The sequence below is a fragment of the Mirounga angustirostris genome, unplaced genomic scaffold, assembly GCF_029215605.1.
Source record: "Mirounga angustirostris isolate CCGP_5_RB_7025 unplaced genomic scaffold, mMirAng1.0.hap1 SCAF_9, whole genome shotgun sequence".
Classification (NCBI taxonomy): Eukaryota; Metazoa; Chordata; class Mammalia; order Carnivora; family Phocidae; genus Mirounga; species Mirounga angustirostris.
In genome coordinates this window covers 38,393,381-38,408,441 of record NW_026991717.1, presented here as the reverse complement: position 1 = coordinate 38,408,441, position 15,061 = coordinate 38,393,381, and the positions used below count along the sequence as shown (strand labels likewise).

At 41.2% G+C, this 15,061-nt stretch overlaps 1 protein-coding gene across 15 annotated transcripts in view; it reads left to right on the top strand.

Moving 5' to 3' along the window:
* MAP2K5 (mitogen-activated protein kinase kinase 5) overlaps positions 1-15,061 on the top strand; it is a 245,996-nt gene that overhangs the window by 191,093 nt on the left and 39,842 nt on the right. For 12 of the 15 annotated variants that reach the window (XM_064570255.1, XM_064570254.1, XM_064570250.1 and 9 more), the window contains one exon: positions 14,802-14,863. The exons of the other annotated variants lie outside the window; for them this stretch is intronic. In XM_064570255.1, the coding sequence (XP_064426325.1) occupies positions 14,802-14,863 (62 nt within the window). The remainder of the gene's footprint in view (positions 1-14,801; positions 14,864-15,061) is intronic. 15 annotated transcript variants of the gene reach the window in all.

Sequence of the window (15,061 nt, the reverse complement as noted above, 5' to 3'; positions counted from 1 at the left end):
AGGGGAGTGGGGGGATGGGTTAGCCTGGTGATGGGTATTAACGAGGGCACATATTGAATGGAGCACTGGGTGTTTTACGCAAACAATGAATCCTGGAACACTACATCAAAAACTAATGATGTAGGGCGCCTGGGTGGCTCAGTTGGTTAAGCGACTGCCTTCGGCTCAGGTCATGATCCTGGAGTCCCTGGATCGAGTCCCACATCAGGCTCCCTGCTCGGCAGGGAGTCTGCTTCTCCCTCTGACCCTCCCCCCTCTCATGTGCTCTCTTTCATTCTCTCAAATAAATAAATAAAATCTTTAAAAAAAAAAAAAACTAATGATGTAATATATGGTGATTAACATAACATAATAAAAATAAATAAGTAAATAATTTATACATTAAAAAAAAAAACAATACAGATCTTAACCTCTCAAACCTTCCAGTGATAATATCTAAACTTCTTAGCACGGCATTTGAGACTCTCACCCATATTTTTTTCGGCCTCACTGTGGGTCAGCCAGTGACCTTCAGAGTTGCCCCACTCTTTCACACATGTGGTGGTGCCCCTCCCCCTGCTTGGAATGACCTCCTCTACCTTTTCACTTGGTCCATGCCCTAAGCATCCTCCAAAGCTCAGCTCAAATGTCATCTCCTCTTTGAAGCTGTCCCTGTTACCTTCCCACTCTTCCATCCTACCACGCTCCTGTCCAATGCTAGGCAGCATCCAGCATAGCGTTGGTTACAAAAGCTTTATTACAGTTTTTATCATACGGAATCAAATTTAGTTCATGAGTTTGTCTTCCACTAGATCATGGAGTCATCCAGCACAGGGATTTGTCCCAACACCTGGTAGAGATAATGGCCCAAGCAGGGGCTCAGTAAATGCTCCTTGGAGTAAACTAAAAAACAGATTTTTCTGGCAGGGCTAGTCCTACACAAAACAGAATGTGGTCTAAGTTTGTCTTTTCTTCTACTGAGGTCCATGCTATCTAGCAGAAAAGGGCCTCTGTTCTATAACACAGCAGCTAAGAACAGAGACCAGCCTAGAGAAATTCATTTCTCTCTGCTTCTTTGAAAAATTTTTTATTGAAATAATAATTTACATGACATAAAATTCACCCTTTAAAGTACACAACTCAGTTCCAGAACATTTCCATCACTCCAAAAAGAAACCCAGTACCTGTTAGCAGTCACTTATAATTCCTCTGTCCCGTCCAATCCCTGGCAACCACTAATTAATCTGCTTTCTATCCCTGTGAATTTCCCTGTTGTGGACATTTCATATAAATTGGACCATATACTATCTGGTTTTGTATGTTTGGTTTCTTTCATTTAACATGTTTTCTTCCATGTTGTAGCCGTTTGTCAGTATTTTGTTCCTCTTTATGGCCAAGTAATGTTCCATTGTATGGCTATTCCACATTCTGTTTATTTATCAGTTGATGAACACTGGGCTGTTTCTGCTTTTTGGCTATTACGAATAATGATGTTATGAACATCCATGTGCAAGTTTTTACATGGACATATGTTTTCAGCTCTCTCGTATATGTACCTGGGAGTGGAATTGCTGGGTCACAGGAAAATTCTGTTTAATTTTTTGATTAACTTCCAAACTGTATTTCATGGCAACTGTGCTATGTTCTGTTCCCAGCGGCAGTTCATGAGGGTTCAAATTTCTCCACACCCTTGCCAGCACTTGCGTTTTCTGGGGGTTTTTTTAATTATAGTCATCCTGGTGGATGTGAAGCAGTCTCTCCTTGTGGTTCTGGTTCTCATTTCCCTCGTAATTAGTGATGTTCAACATATATTCATATGTTGATTAGCCATTTGAATATCTTCTTTGGAGAAAGGTCTGTTCAATTCCATTGTCCATTTTTAAATTGGATTATTTGTCTCATTGAGTTGTAACAATTCTTTAGGTATTCTGGATACAAGACTCTAAATATCTCCTCCCATCCAGTGGATTGTCATTTCACTTTCTTGGTCTTCTTTGGCACACAAAAGTTTTAAATTTATTTTTTTGGACTTTAAAGCCATTTTAATTTCATCAGAGGGTGGGAGGCTTAGACCTCGACCCTATCCCTACCCCCACCCTTGGCACCCTCATAAAAGTTCTTAAAGTTCGAAGATTATAGTATGAAAACCACTGATTATATCCCAAACAGTCATTCTGTAAACCTGTATTAATCCCAGAGCTAGGTATTGGGGATAGGGATGCAGTTGCCGCCATTAAAATGTTTCTGCTCTAGTCCACGAGGCGGACTAGTAAACAGTCAGATATAAACAGATCACTTTAAACTAAATTGGAGGTAGTATAAGTGGTATGAGACTTGCTGGACTGAGCTCTCAGAGGACCACACTGAGTCTCATTTTAACGACTCACATAAATAGGTATTTATGATAAGGCTTTTAATGATGTTTGTATCTATATAACTCCTCTAATAAAAGTGTGGACAGGGTGCTGGGAACTACAGACAAGACGGCTGATGATAGAGGAGATGATAATGTACCAGAGGTCTTTTACAGAGAATGGGACTCCAAAGGGCCACTAACAGTTAGTCTCAGATCCGGAAGCCCCTACAGAGTTCGGCATGGCTGCAGTGCTTGGCAAAGTATCCAGAGATGAGACAAGGGCCACATTTCAGAGGATCTCTACGCAATGCGCCTGAAGGCACTTTCGGGGAGAGGGCTCTGAAAGTTTTAAATGGGATCAACGGAACGAGATTTCTGTTTCAGGAAAATCACTGACAGGGTTGTGGAAGATGTTTGGGAAGGGCAGTTAGGAAGCCATAGTTCTGATCGGAGATTACGAGGGCTTTTAATTAGCCTGAGCATGTTTGAAGAGTATTTAGGAGATAGAATAAACTGACTTTTGCGAGTAATTGGCTGTAGGGGAGCACAGAGAGGTGGGGTCAGAGATGAAGCACGTGGCTTGGGCAGTCAGGCCCTCGCTGACATGGGTCACACAGAGGGAAAGGCATGTTTACGGGAAGAAGATGATTAGCATTCTGTTCATAGGATGATACCGCAAACCTCATTCAAAAACTGTATTATTAGGGATGCCTGAGTGGCTCAGTCGGTTAGCGTCTGCCTTCGGCTCAGATTATGATACCAGGGTCCGAGGATCAAGCCCTGCATCAGGCTCCCTGCTCAGGGGGAGCCTGCTTCTCCCTCTGTCTGCCGCTCCCCCTGCTTGTGCGCTCTCTCTCTCTGACAAATAAATAAATAAAATCTTAAAAAAAAAAAAAACTGTATTATTAATTCCTGTTCCAGACCCAATTATACATAGTTTATCAACTAGACTCTAAGTTCCTAGGCTTTTCATTTCTATCTTCATACTGCTGCACCTCACGTGTAGTGGTCACTTACAAATATTTGTTGAATGAAGTGTATGCATAATTGTAAGAACTTACTACTTGTTTTTTCAAGATTGCAGAAAAACAAATCCAAAAAAAGTAAGAGAGTATACGAAGAGAAGGTACTTAGCTAATTTACATGGTCCTTTATCGAAATTCAGAAGTCTAGGCTTAACTTCTATGATTTACAAGATGTTTCCCCAAGGAAACATGTTGCTTCCCCTAACACTCCATTTTACAGATGAGGAAACTGAGTGGCAGTCAAAGGGTATGGCTCTTTCCACTTACTACCCTATGACTGACCTTGATGGAAGCAAAAAGTGACAGCTGAACATTCTGGCATCAAAAGGAGAGATTATTTTAAAAGCTATAAAAGAAAACAACTTAGAAAGCATTGCAGACATGCCCCAAGGGCATAGATCTATTGCAACACAGTTAAGTTTCGCTGTCTCTAAGAATGACTCCGGGTCTGGGCACCTGGGTGGCTCAGTTGGTTAAGCGACTGCCTTCGGCTCAGGTCATGATCCCAGGGTCCTGGGATCAAGACCCGCATCGGGCTCCCCGCTCAGCAGGGAGCCTGCTTCTCCCTCTGACCCTCTCCTCTCTCATGCTGTTTCTCTCTCGCTCGCTCTCTAATAAATAAATAAATAAAATCTTTAAAAAAAAAAAAAAAAAGAATGACTCCGGGTCTTTAAGAAAAAATTGAATTCTATTCTGCATATCTGTTTAAATTGGCAGAAAGGAGCTTGGCTCCTTTTAGAAAGATTTATATATACAAAAGATTTGGCTCTTAAACCCTCTGTCATCTTAAAAAAAAATCATTCTTGCAGAATCACTCATTCCCAGACAGGTTACTGGGAGCTGGCTAAGTGAGAAGCTACTGGGCTATGGACATAGCAGGTGCTCTCTGGGGGTGGCCAGTGGGGGTGAAAGTGGTTGCCTAAAGAAACCTCCCTGGAATTCAAAAAGTGGTATTAGCCAACCCCAGAGGAAATAATATCTTTTCTTTTTTTTTTTCTTTTGCCTGGGGGACTTTGCCATAATTCTGGCTTCTGAAGTTAGCAAAAAGTAAAAAGAACATGCCCATCTCTCCTGCTCCCAGCATCCAAAGGCTGGCCTTTTCCTTTCGGGACACAAAATTGTGGGCAGTTTACCCTGAGACAAGACTCCCTGGCCTGAGCTCTCTGACGACCTGTGCAGGCCCGAGCTTCTGACCGCAGGGGCTAACACTCTTAGGACTCAAGTACATGAGTGTTGATACACAATTCCATGATGCTTGTAACTTGTATGAGTTAATGACCGAGGCATTAGTAACTTGGTAAGTTAATACAAGTGGATACACAATAGTCTTGTCCTCCAGCGATATTGTGAACTAGACCTGTATCCCATAGTGTTGGGAATATATAATTGGGACCCTGAAAACTGATACTTCTCTTTTATGTAAGGCAACCTTTAGAAATCTAATACCTTCTTTGAAAAGTCCAGTATGTTTAAATTAATGCAGTTTGGCTGGTTTGAAGATTGAAAATAGGTTAGCATTAAGGCCATGAGTCCTTTAGTAATTACTTTTTCTATTGGTAATAACTGTTTCTTTAGAAATGACATTAACATTCTACCAAAACCCAGCAGTAATCCAAAAGTTAATGTTCTGTTCATTTATAATTATATTTAATTCATATTTATGAGTTGTCAGGAGGGAGGAGAAAGAAAGTGAGTTTAAAAAATGTAACAGAAGAAACAAGTTAAAAGCAAAATTTTTCCTGATAGTCTGAAGGATGTACAAAGTCATTTAAATGGAAAAAAAATTTTTTTTAAATACACAGTTTATATAAATTCAGATTTTATTAGCTAATGCTGAAGAAAAATCTGTATTTTTATTATTTCCTCGTGGCACTGAGTGAATTCAGTGGATAGACCTTCTCCATTTCTTCTTGTTTACTAACCAAAATATTAGCATAAACATCACTATGATTTAGATTTCAGCAAGTCAATTAGATTTGGGTTTTGTTTGTTTTTTTAACCAGGAAAAATTTTGCATCTTTAGGCAGTCATTGAACAAGTAGTTTTGTGTTGTTTTCTTTGAATTGTCCATGAAGCCTGATGTATTATTAATGAATTAATTTCTTGGTGGTGGAGGCCTATGAATAGTGTTCTGTGAATGGGCAGTTGCCTGGTGGGGCCAATTTTGGCTGCTGTCATTTAACATGTGTTGCTCTATTGTGAAGTCTTATCCAGCCGTAGGACAATGCTCATTTAATCCACCATGATGGGACCTGCACACCCTGAGCCCAAGCTGGATGCCAGGGTCAGCTACCCAGCAGCTCGGGCTGGGGCACCGCTCCGCCTCACTGCCGAGTTGCTGTAATCATTTTGCCTGCCGTTCATTTTCCCTAAACCAGGGAAAACGCATATGTGAACAGTGCAAATGTTCTCAAAAGAGATTCCAAACCGGTCGGCTGGGGTGTTGCCTCCATTCCAGAACGGAGGCAACGTTCCAGGGAGTATGAGTTCCTTCCTTCCTCCTGGAAATGGAAGCGTCTGGGCCCACGAGATCCCTGATGTTCTGAGGTCCAGAGTAGCAGATGGCATTATGATTTTCCAAATCCTGATGAACATTCTAACTGAACTTGTTCATTTCACAGTATGTAGTTCTATTTTTTTTTTCACTTCCTCCCCCTTCTTCCCTCCCTGTCTCCCTCTCTTTGTTCCTCTCATATTGACTAATTTTAAACGGATGCGCGATCTTCTTTACCCAGCTTTAAATTCCCTTCTCTCTGAGTTTATTGCTTGGAACCAGGTAGAGCACAATTTCACATATAATTTTCAGCCTTTGAATCACAGCTCACATCGCCTCTGAATTTGTTTATAAAAATAGGTAAGCAAATACCACCCGCACTCCTGCACTGTGCAGCCCCGGGAAGTTCTGTTTTTCCCCTTCTCCGTAGCTTGCAGTGCAGGTGGCAAATGGCGGTAATTATTTTAACTAACAGTCGAGTGAACATCAGGAGGACATACAGTGTGACGATGTGGTCTTTGGATTTCAGTGAGTTCTCAGAGTCTGACTTGATAGTGTTATGGCTTGTTGATTTTTCAGGACACGGACCTGCCAGGTTCTTGCCCTTGAACGGTGTGTGCATGTAGTTCAGATATCTCTGTGTTAACCCCTTACCTATGGAAAGAGGTGGAGTAATTCCTTTCATTTCGGAATCTGTTAAGGGTTATTATTCTCCCTGAGATTTTTCCTCTTTCGTTTTTGTTTAATATAGTTTATGATCTCCCTTTAATCTAAGATGGCTTTTAATCAGCACTTCTGCACATAGAACCTGGTGAAGTGTGTATATTAACATTATAATTTAAGTCCTGGATCAAACATGTGTAGCTGGACTTTTCCTGAGGAAAAAAAATTGACCTTACCAGCATATGAAATTCAAACACTGTATAGGGACAAGGTAAAACCACAGGTAGGAATTGCTGAATAATTACCTTTAGACCAGCCTGAGCAGGAGGCTTCCCACGAGGGTGAGCTCATTTAATGGTTCCTAAAACTCAATCTTGTGGATGTCAATGGTCATGCTTGATTATTTGCAGCAATGTTTTATGGAAAAGCAATGGAAATGCATTGGGAGGCTACAGAGAGGACAATAACTGGTTTTACTTTTGTAAATGCAATCCCTTTGGTATGAGACAGGCATGTTTTGCTGTTCTACCCACACCGTGAAAAAGGGAGGTATATGTGGATGTTAGTATGCAAGTGTGTGTGTGTGTGTGTGTGTGTGTGTACTGTTCATATGGACACCTCTAAATGATACGGTGACCTATAGCCTATGACCAACAAGTGACATAGATAAAAAGAGAAAAAAATGGGGCGCCTGGGTGGCTCAGTTGGTTGAGCGACTGCCTTCGGCTCAGGTCATGATCCTGGAGTCCCTGGATCGAGTCCCGCATCAGGCTCCCTGCTCGGCGAGGAGCCTGCTTCTCCCTCTAACCCTCCCCCCTCTCATGTACTTTCTCGCTCTCTCAAATAAATAAATCTTTAAAAAAAAAAGAGAGAGAGAAAAATGTGTTCATTAGCTTCAGAGAGAAAGCAACTGTAAATATGGTTTCAAAGATTAATCCACGTTCCAGTTCTCTACCTCTTTTCAAGGAATTTAATAAAACACCATGATCTTTGCCATAGGTCTAGAAAATCTCTAAGTAAATATAAATCTTTTAAGTGACCAACAAACTGTAGACTAAATGATGGGTTAGTTTTGATATTAATGACAAAGTTTTTTTTCCTCTTCTTTTTATCTCAGTACTGAAGAACTTCTACATGTTTAGGAGAAAAAAACAGGAAAACTCTTCATAGAAATCTTCAGTCCCAATTACCTACAGACAGATTCCTTTAGACCTGTTCATTTATATTTTGTGTTTTTTTATAAGCCATCTGGTTGTGATGTTCATTTGGCTAACAGCTGGTTCTCCCTTGATTTAAGGGTTTATAGGTCAGATGGGTGTTTAAGTGGCAAAAATTCAGGCCTTTTGCCCCTGGTTCCAGGTCCTTCTGAGACAAGTTAAATGAGCTGCTACTGTCAGCCCAGACCCAGTGGACAGAACTTCAAACCAAAGTGCCCACACATGTAATTTGTCACATCTGGCAACCCAGAGTATGGGGTGACCCAGTGTGGAAATTGAATCATCTTTCACTTTCTCTGCTCAGGGCTTGATGTGGAGTGGGATGAGTAAAAGGAGGGCTTTCTGGTCTCCAGCTGAGAAGGGTCAAAGGCTTTCTGTTCTGATGACGTCCATCTGCAAGCCTTCCTAAATTCACACCCTCATTCCCAGCACTGTCCCTCCTAACACCCCAAAGATTCGGTCAGTTCTGTCTGCATTGTGAAATCAAAAATACACATAATGTCAAAATGCTGATCGTTTCCTCACAGAGTAACCACATTTTTAAGTGAGTGATTTAAGAAGCACTGTCTGAACTTGTACAACTCTGATGTGTAATTATGTTTCACTTATATTTTAAGCTGTTGTCTCATTCTCTGGCTGACCTGGAGCACCTGTCCATCTAGTTCCCACCTTTCTCTCTCTGACAAGATGTGACTGCCTTCTCCCCATCCACCCCACCCCCACTACAGTCTGTTAGAGCAGCAACCTACAGTTAGAAACACTGAGGACCTTCAAAATATTAAAACTGAGCTAATTTCCCAAGATCTACCATTGGATTGCACTTTGGACAGATAGATTTTTGGTTTGTAGATTAGTTTCTGTGGAGATCTTTATTTTTTTTTTAAGATTTATTTATTTGACAGAGAGAGACACATCGAGAGAGGGAACACAAGCAGAGGGAGTGAGAGAGGAAGAAGCAGGCTTCCCGCAGAACAGGGATCCCGATGTGGGGCTCGATCCCAGGACCCTTGGACCATGACCTGAGCCAAAGGCAGACGCTTAATGACTGAGCCACCCAGGCGCCCCTCTGTGGAGATCTTTAAAGGGGAGGGTACAGTTTGTGTGTGTGTGTGTGTGTATTTTTCCTTTTTTTTCCCCAACTAACCAGGTTTCCTCCTCAGTCAAGAGGAGATTTGTCCTATGGATTCTGCAGTTGTCTCACAAAAGTGCTATTTTAAGGTAGTGAACAGTGGAGAATCAAAAACCAGTTTGGGGTCTAACAAGGCAAAATGCTGTTCTGCCTGACATGAAGCCACTGGAATTACAAACGACCTTTGATCCCAACACTGTGGACAAAAGTGGAGCAGTCTAAAAGAGCTGTGGCAATTAGTGTGAATCCCAGTGTGTGGGAACCAAAATCCTTGGGCCAAGCCAAAGGAACATCAGACTCGAATTAGAAATTTTATTTTTAAAATGTTAGCGCATTAACTCGATACTGATCAGACTCTAGGTGATTCTCTGATTTTAACTACCTGTTGACTTGATGGCTTGACACCATGAAATCTGGAAATAAGCTATTAAAAAATGTTAGAAGGCTTGCCATATTCTTTTTAACTTGCCAGGCTGGTTTAATCTAATCACATCACAACTGACTTTTAGAATTCGCCAGTGTGGCCAACACCTAGAGATTTTTGAGAAGTTGCCCTTCTTCTGTCTTCCTTCTTTCATTGCTAGTAAGTATAAAATCTTGGTTTGAAGGAATTTCTGTTTTGTACAAAGAGAAGGGAACAGGACATAGATGAAAATGTTCAAGGTACCTTCCCATCCCCCTCCCAAGGTGCTCTCTGGAAGTGAGGAAGGAAGAAGGTAGGAAGGCAAAGGAGGTCTCTTACAGCCCTCCAGACTCATACTCTGTTCTCTGTCACTCCTTTATGAACTCATGTGTACCAGCCAAACGTGGTGCCCCCCAATACAGCCCGAATGCCCAGCTCTTACTTGGCCATTTCCTCCATCTTGCAGGGCTGTTTATTAGTGGTACACATCTTGTCCCCCTGAATAGTACACAAATTCTTTAAGGTTATGGATTAATTATTAATCATCCCACAATGCCAGGCTCAGAGCCTTTGGCATGGTAGGTGGTCAAGAAAATTACTCAATGAACAAACCAGTAAATAAGCAATGAATGACTATCATCTTTATTATATAGCACTTTATGTCTATGCCCTATCAATGTTTGAATTAACTACCATATCCTTGTCAGGTTTTGTTATTATCTGTAATTAGGAATTAAAGGCAAACGTTAAATACGCAGGTATATTTTTTCAGACAAAGTTCCCTTAACTTTATTCTATCGAGTAGTTATATGAGCATTTCCCCTTACACAAAGCTAAGCTCGCCAAGAATCTGGACCTCATCAGAGTTTTTAAAAATAGTTCCTTACCTTTTTCTTTTTAAACTTCCTATTTCAACATCATTTGAGATTCATATGCAGTTGTAAGAAATAATATGGAGAGGGGCGCCTGTATGGCTCAGTTGGTTAAACATCTGACTCTTGATTGTGGCTCAGATAAGGATCTCAGGGTCGTGAGATCGAGCCCCGCATCAAGCTCCACACTGGGCATGCAGCTTGCTTAAGATTCTCTCTCTCCCTCTCCCTCTCCCCCTCCCCTCTCCCTCTCTAAAAAAAAAACAACCAATAATAATAATTTAAAAATAATATTACTATGGAGAGAGCCTGTTTACCCTTCACCCAGTTTCCCCCAGTGTTAATAGCTTATAAGTATAGTACAATATCACAACCAGGAAATTGACATTGATATAATCCGCTGAATTCAGATTCTACCCATTTTCCATGCACTCATGCATGTGCTGCACATGTGGGTGCACGTACATGCACAAACATTGTCCTGGGTCTTTCCAAAGCCAAGAAACATCATAGTTTAAAACAAAAAAACTAAGCCTTTGAAATAATGATCTCTCTTTTAAGTAACTGATTTCAAAAGCGTTTGCCTCATCTGTATTTTCTGTATCTGGAGTACCCAGCCTATCTGCCTGCTCTCAAGGTCACAAAGTGTGTTTATTGGCGTAGTTAGTCTGCAAGTGAACTAGCAACAGCAGTGATTGGAATCAGCCTTCCTTCTCCCTCCTCCCCTCCCCTGCTCTTTGAGTGTGTAGGTACACACACACACACACACGCTCTCAGATTTTCTGCTGCTTGCCTTTTTTTATGCCTGAGTACCTTGCTGACAAGTGCTAATAACAAAATACCCAGAGAGAGTCCAGTTGAAGTTAGCATACATTAAACATTCTGAACTTGTCCTTTTGCTCATAGATTGTGCATAATTAATAATTAAACAGTTTCAGTTGTAATGGGTTGACCTTCCTGAACTGTTCATTATTCACAAGGCAAAGGCATCACTCAAACTTTTTTCCCATTGTCCTTCGCTGTTCTCTAGCATGCCACGTGCTTGTGTTCCAGTTGTTTAGCAAAAGGGGCTGACCAGGTAGTTACTGAAACCTCTGAGACTTGGAGACTGTCCTCCTTGATGACCAGAATTGCTTACTGCAATGGTTTACGGCAGCTGTTTTTATGTAACAGTTGCCGGCTCGATAACAAGATCCAGCTTGTGTCCTTTTAGCAGGACTCTAAAGTTGATTTGGGACTAGGATCTCAGGTTAAGGCTTCTGGTTAAGGTTGTGTCCACTGTTTCATTCCATACCTCTGTGCTTAGAAAGCTCAACAGAAAAGCATCCCCAAAAAAAGCCCTTAAGGTGAAGTATGGCACCTAGGGTCTTAAAAAGAGTGACTTTTATTAAGAGTTGAGAGTCGGTTTCAGCCAGGCCTGAGAGTTTACTAGTGTAACTGCTTCTCCAGCTCGTGTTTATATTTTTGAAATGTATTTGTTCATCTTCCCTGAACCCATGTTTCACAGAACACGTTTGTGATGAGTAGCAGCAAGGACTTTACTAGATCCCTGAACCCCTTGACACGGTCCTCAGGCTCCCTCTAACCCAGCGGTAACTGGATGCTTCCCCCTCCCTGGGAGCTGCGGGGGAAACTGGGACAGCTCCACTCAGCCTCCCTCCCTCCTTCGCGCAGATTTGAATTCCATCAAGAAACAGGCAGGTTCTCGGAGGTGTTCTACAATGCTCTCCTAAACAAACTTCTGATTTTACTTGCTTAAAAATGAGAAAAGTATTCTTTAAAATCCTCCCAGTGTGGTGAACACCGTCAGGTCTCTTCATTTGTTTTCTTTTGGAGTGTTAACAGCCTGCGTGCTTTTGTGGAATGGGAGGCTCTTGAAGGACTCCTTTGCTCACCCCTCCGCCCCATGTTTATGTGTGACATTCTGACCACCTCCCCCTTGCCCCCCACCAGTCAGTCTTCTGTGTCTCAGAAAATTCTCCTTTGAGGTATGCAAGAGACACGGATTTTAAAAGGAAAAGAAATATCTGGCATTATGCATTAAGATTAGAATTTCCCCCACATCTCTGATGAGTGATTCTTCCCAGGCACCCCTGAGATGAGACTCCACTCTCTGCGGTTCTGTAAAGTCGACTTGGGCTGGCATTTTCAAAGTGAAATAAATTATTCATGGGTACCACCCAGTGTTCCTTAGTTTTATATTATGAGGAACTTAACAGGCTACAATATCAGGTCTTAAATAAAATTAACTACCCATGCAAAGATGTCACATTGCCTCGTTTTGTTTCTCATCCATGTTAAAATGACATCTTCATCAAGTTGCCTAGTCTATAATTCATTAATTTACTCTTGGTATCATACTTTGAAATGAGGCCCACATTAGCATCATGTTTTATACTAGGATCTTTGTAGAAAACCGGTCCAGAATTTTAACCATCTTAGTAAATATTCAGCCACATTAAGGCAGTAGGCTTTTATCTTCCTAAACGTTGCATTTTAAATCAACTACTACTCAGACACTTCCAGTACTAGAGCCTCCAAAAGAATTTCGGAAATGATAACTTGGAGGACTAACTACTTGATCAGAGTCCATAGTTTTGGCACCTCAGACTTTGAACCATTTTTTTACTAATAGTTTCTGAGACAGTGAAATGTCATTTTTTTTTAACTGGGCCTTGTAGAATCTTGCAGGCACAGTGATATATATATGGCTTTCCTAAAACAGGCCGGGCTGAAATTGATATCATGTTTTATTTTTGCTCTTCAAACCAATGGGACTTCTGTGACCATTTTATAGTACCTTTATCGAGGACTCGTCATATTATCGCATGCCTGTTTCTTCTGAGTGGACGGTTTCATCAGCCCCCTGTTTTTCATGTCCTCTCTGTGTAATGCCTGCATGTAATCCTTTGAACTTGGCAAGATTTTATTTCACTCCCATTTTCCTTTGTTTTCCTTTCTTCTTGGAAGCCTTTCTCTACTGATGAGAATTTTAAGTTCATGATTACTAACCTTCTCCTGCTCTAGATGAATAGAGTAAATTCAAAGAGGCAGATAGGCAAAGTCTAAGGATCATTTTGTTCACATTCAGTTTCTTTTAACCTCTTTGGGATTTTTTTTTTTTTTTTTTTTTTTTGGCTGCTTTGACCACCTCAGTTCCTTTTGATTTAATTGTATTTTCCAGCAGTTTCCAATTGTTTGAATTGGAAACAAAGCCTTAATAAGAGTTCTAGTTAATTTTCTGTCTTGTAATTACCGATCTCATTTTTCTGATAATTGGCCACAGCAATTATATGTATATTTACTAATCACATAGGAGGCTGTGCAATTGTATCTATCTGCCACCATTGATAATGACACGCATATTGCAGAGGTGCTTTTATCATCTTCTTTTTTCCACTACATCAAAGCTATTTCCTCTCGTTCTCAATAATGAATACATGCATGCATTTGACACAGTTGTGTGCTAGAGAAATTGTTTGGCTCCCACCAAATGCTGCATGCTCTGAGTTTCTTGCCTGCAGCGCTGGAAGGTTGTATGTAATGATATATTGCTCATCCAAATGGCCAAAGCACTCCAAAGCACAGTGAGATTAAAATAAGTCATTCCTTTGTTAATTTAAATAGGTGCATGTATCATACTTTGCAGGGCACTTTGTGTAGGGATGTCAGAGAGGAAAAAAGCCGCCGAAAGGTATTTTTAATAGCAAATGAGAATAGATGGGAATGGAGTCATTTGCAGCTGCCTACGTTATGTGGCTGTCTTGTTCCAACTGGAGGTCTAATGAGATGACTGTTAAAGTACTCTGCAGTGTAATTTCATTACATCCTGAGCCGCTACACTATAAACACAGTGGCGCTCTCTGTCATTCTTGGAAAAACTCCTAAATTCTTAAAGCCTTCCTTTGCAAATGGTAATGGGGTTTGCTCCCTGTGTTACTCAGTGGTTGTCATTTGTGGCCGTGTTGTTTCCTGCTCTTTTAAGTGGCTCCCACCTCCACCCCAGTTCTGTTTGGTGGTCAAGGTGGGAGTTTTTCATTGTGTCCTTAATTCACTGCCTCTCTCACATGACAAGTTTGCCCAGACTGGCAAACAGGCTAAACTTCCTTTTTAGGAAACAGCTTCCCCCATAAAAGCCTTTCTATTAAAATAAAAAACAAAAACAAAACGAACCTGACCCAAATGATTCAGCAAGCAGTTAAGAGCAGTTGAATATACAAACAAATGTAAATAAATAGCAAATCCAGTAAAAGAAACAAAGGTCAACACAAGAATAATTTCACAGCTCTTTGTTAATTACAAGACCATTTGTGTGTTACTTAAATAATCATTAATTTCTCATTTACACTTTCGTACCTTCTTTCCTACCCTGTGGCTATCATTGTCCTGTTTTCACCTCCCCTCCCTCTTGGCTCTCGTGTTTCTCACCATTGTAAAATGTGTGTGGCTTTAAATTTGGCATTTTTACGTAAACATGTGGGAGAGGGTGTAGACAGCCTTTTTAATTGGATGAGGCCTTATTTTCCTTTCCACATGGTGGTGAATCCTTGCTATAGATTCATCTTTATCCTGCTCCTTGGGGGACGGTGGGGGGGGGGGGTGCATATAAAGGAAGAAAAGGAATTGCTGTGACTTTTGGTGACTTGTTTTTCCTCCATCCCAGGATTCGCCCGTCCTTCCGGTTGGAGAGTTCTCCGAGCCATTTGTACATTTCATCACTCAGTGGTGAGCCCGTTTGCAAACATGCCATGCCCTCAATGTAAATGATACATGCCATTAACTCTGCGGCTCCGTGAGACCTTATGGCTCTCCCTGCTTCCTCTTGGAGACGGGAGGGACTTCGGGGCCTTGGGCAGATGGGGCAGCAAATCTGAAGAAATTGTTTAAATTATGTAAACGTTATTTACACAAAGGGTCGTAAAT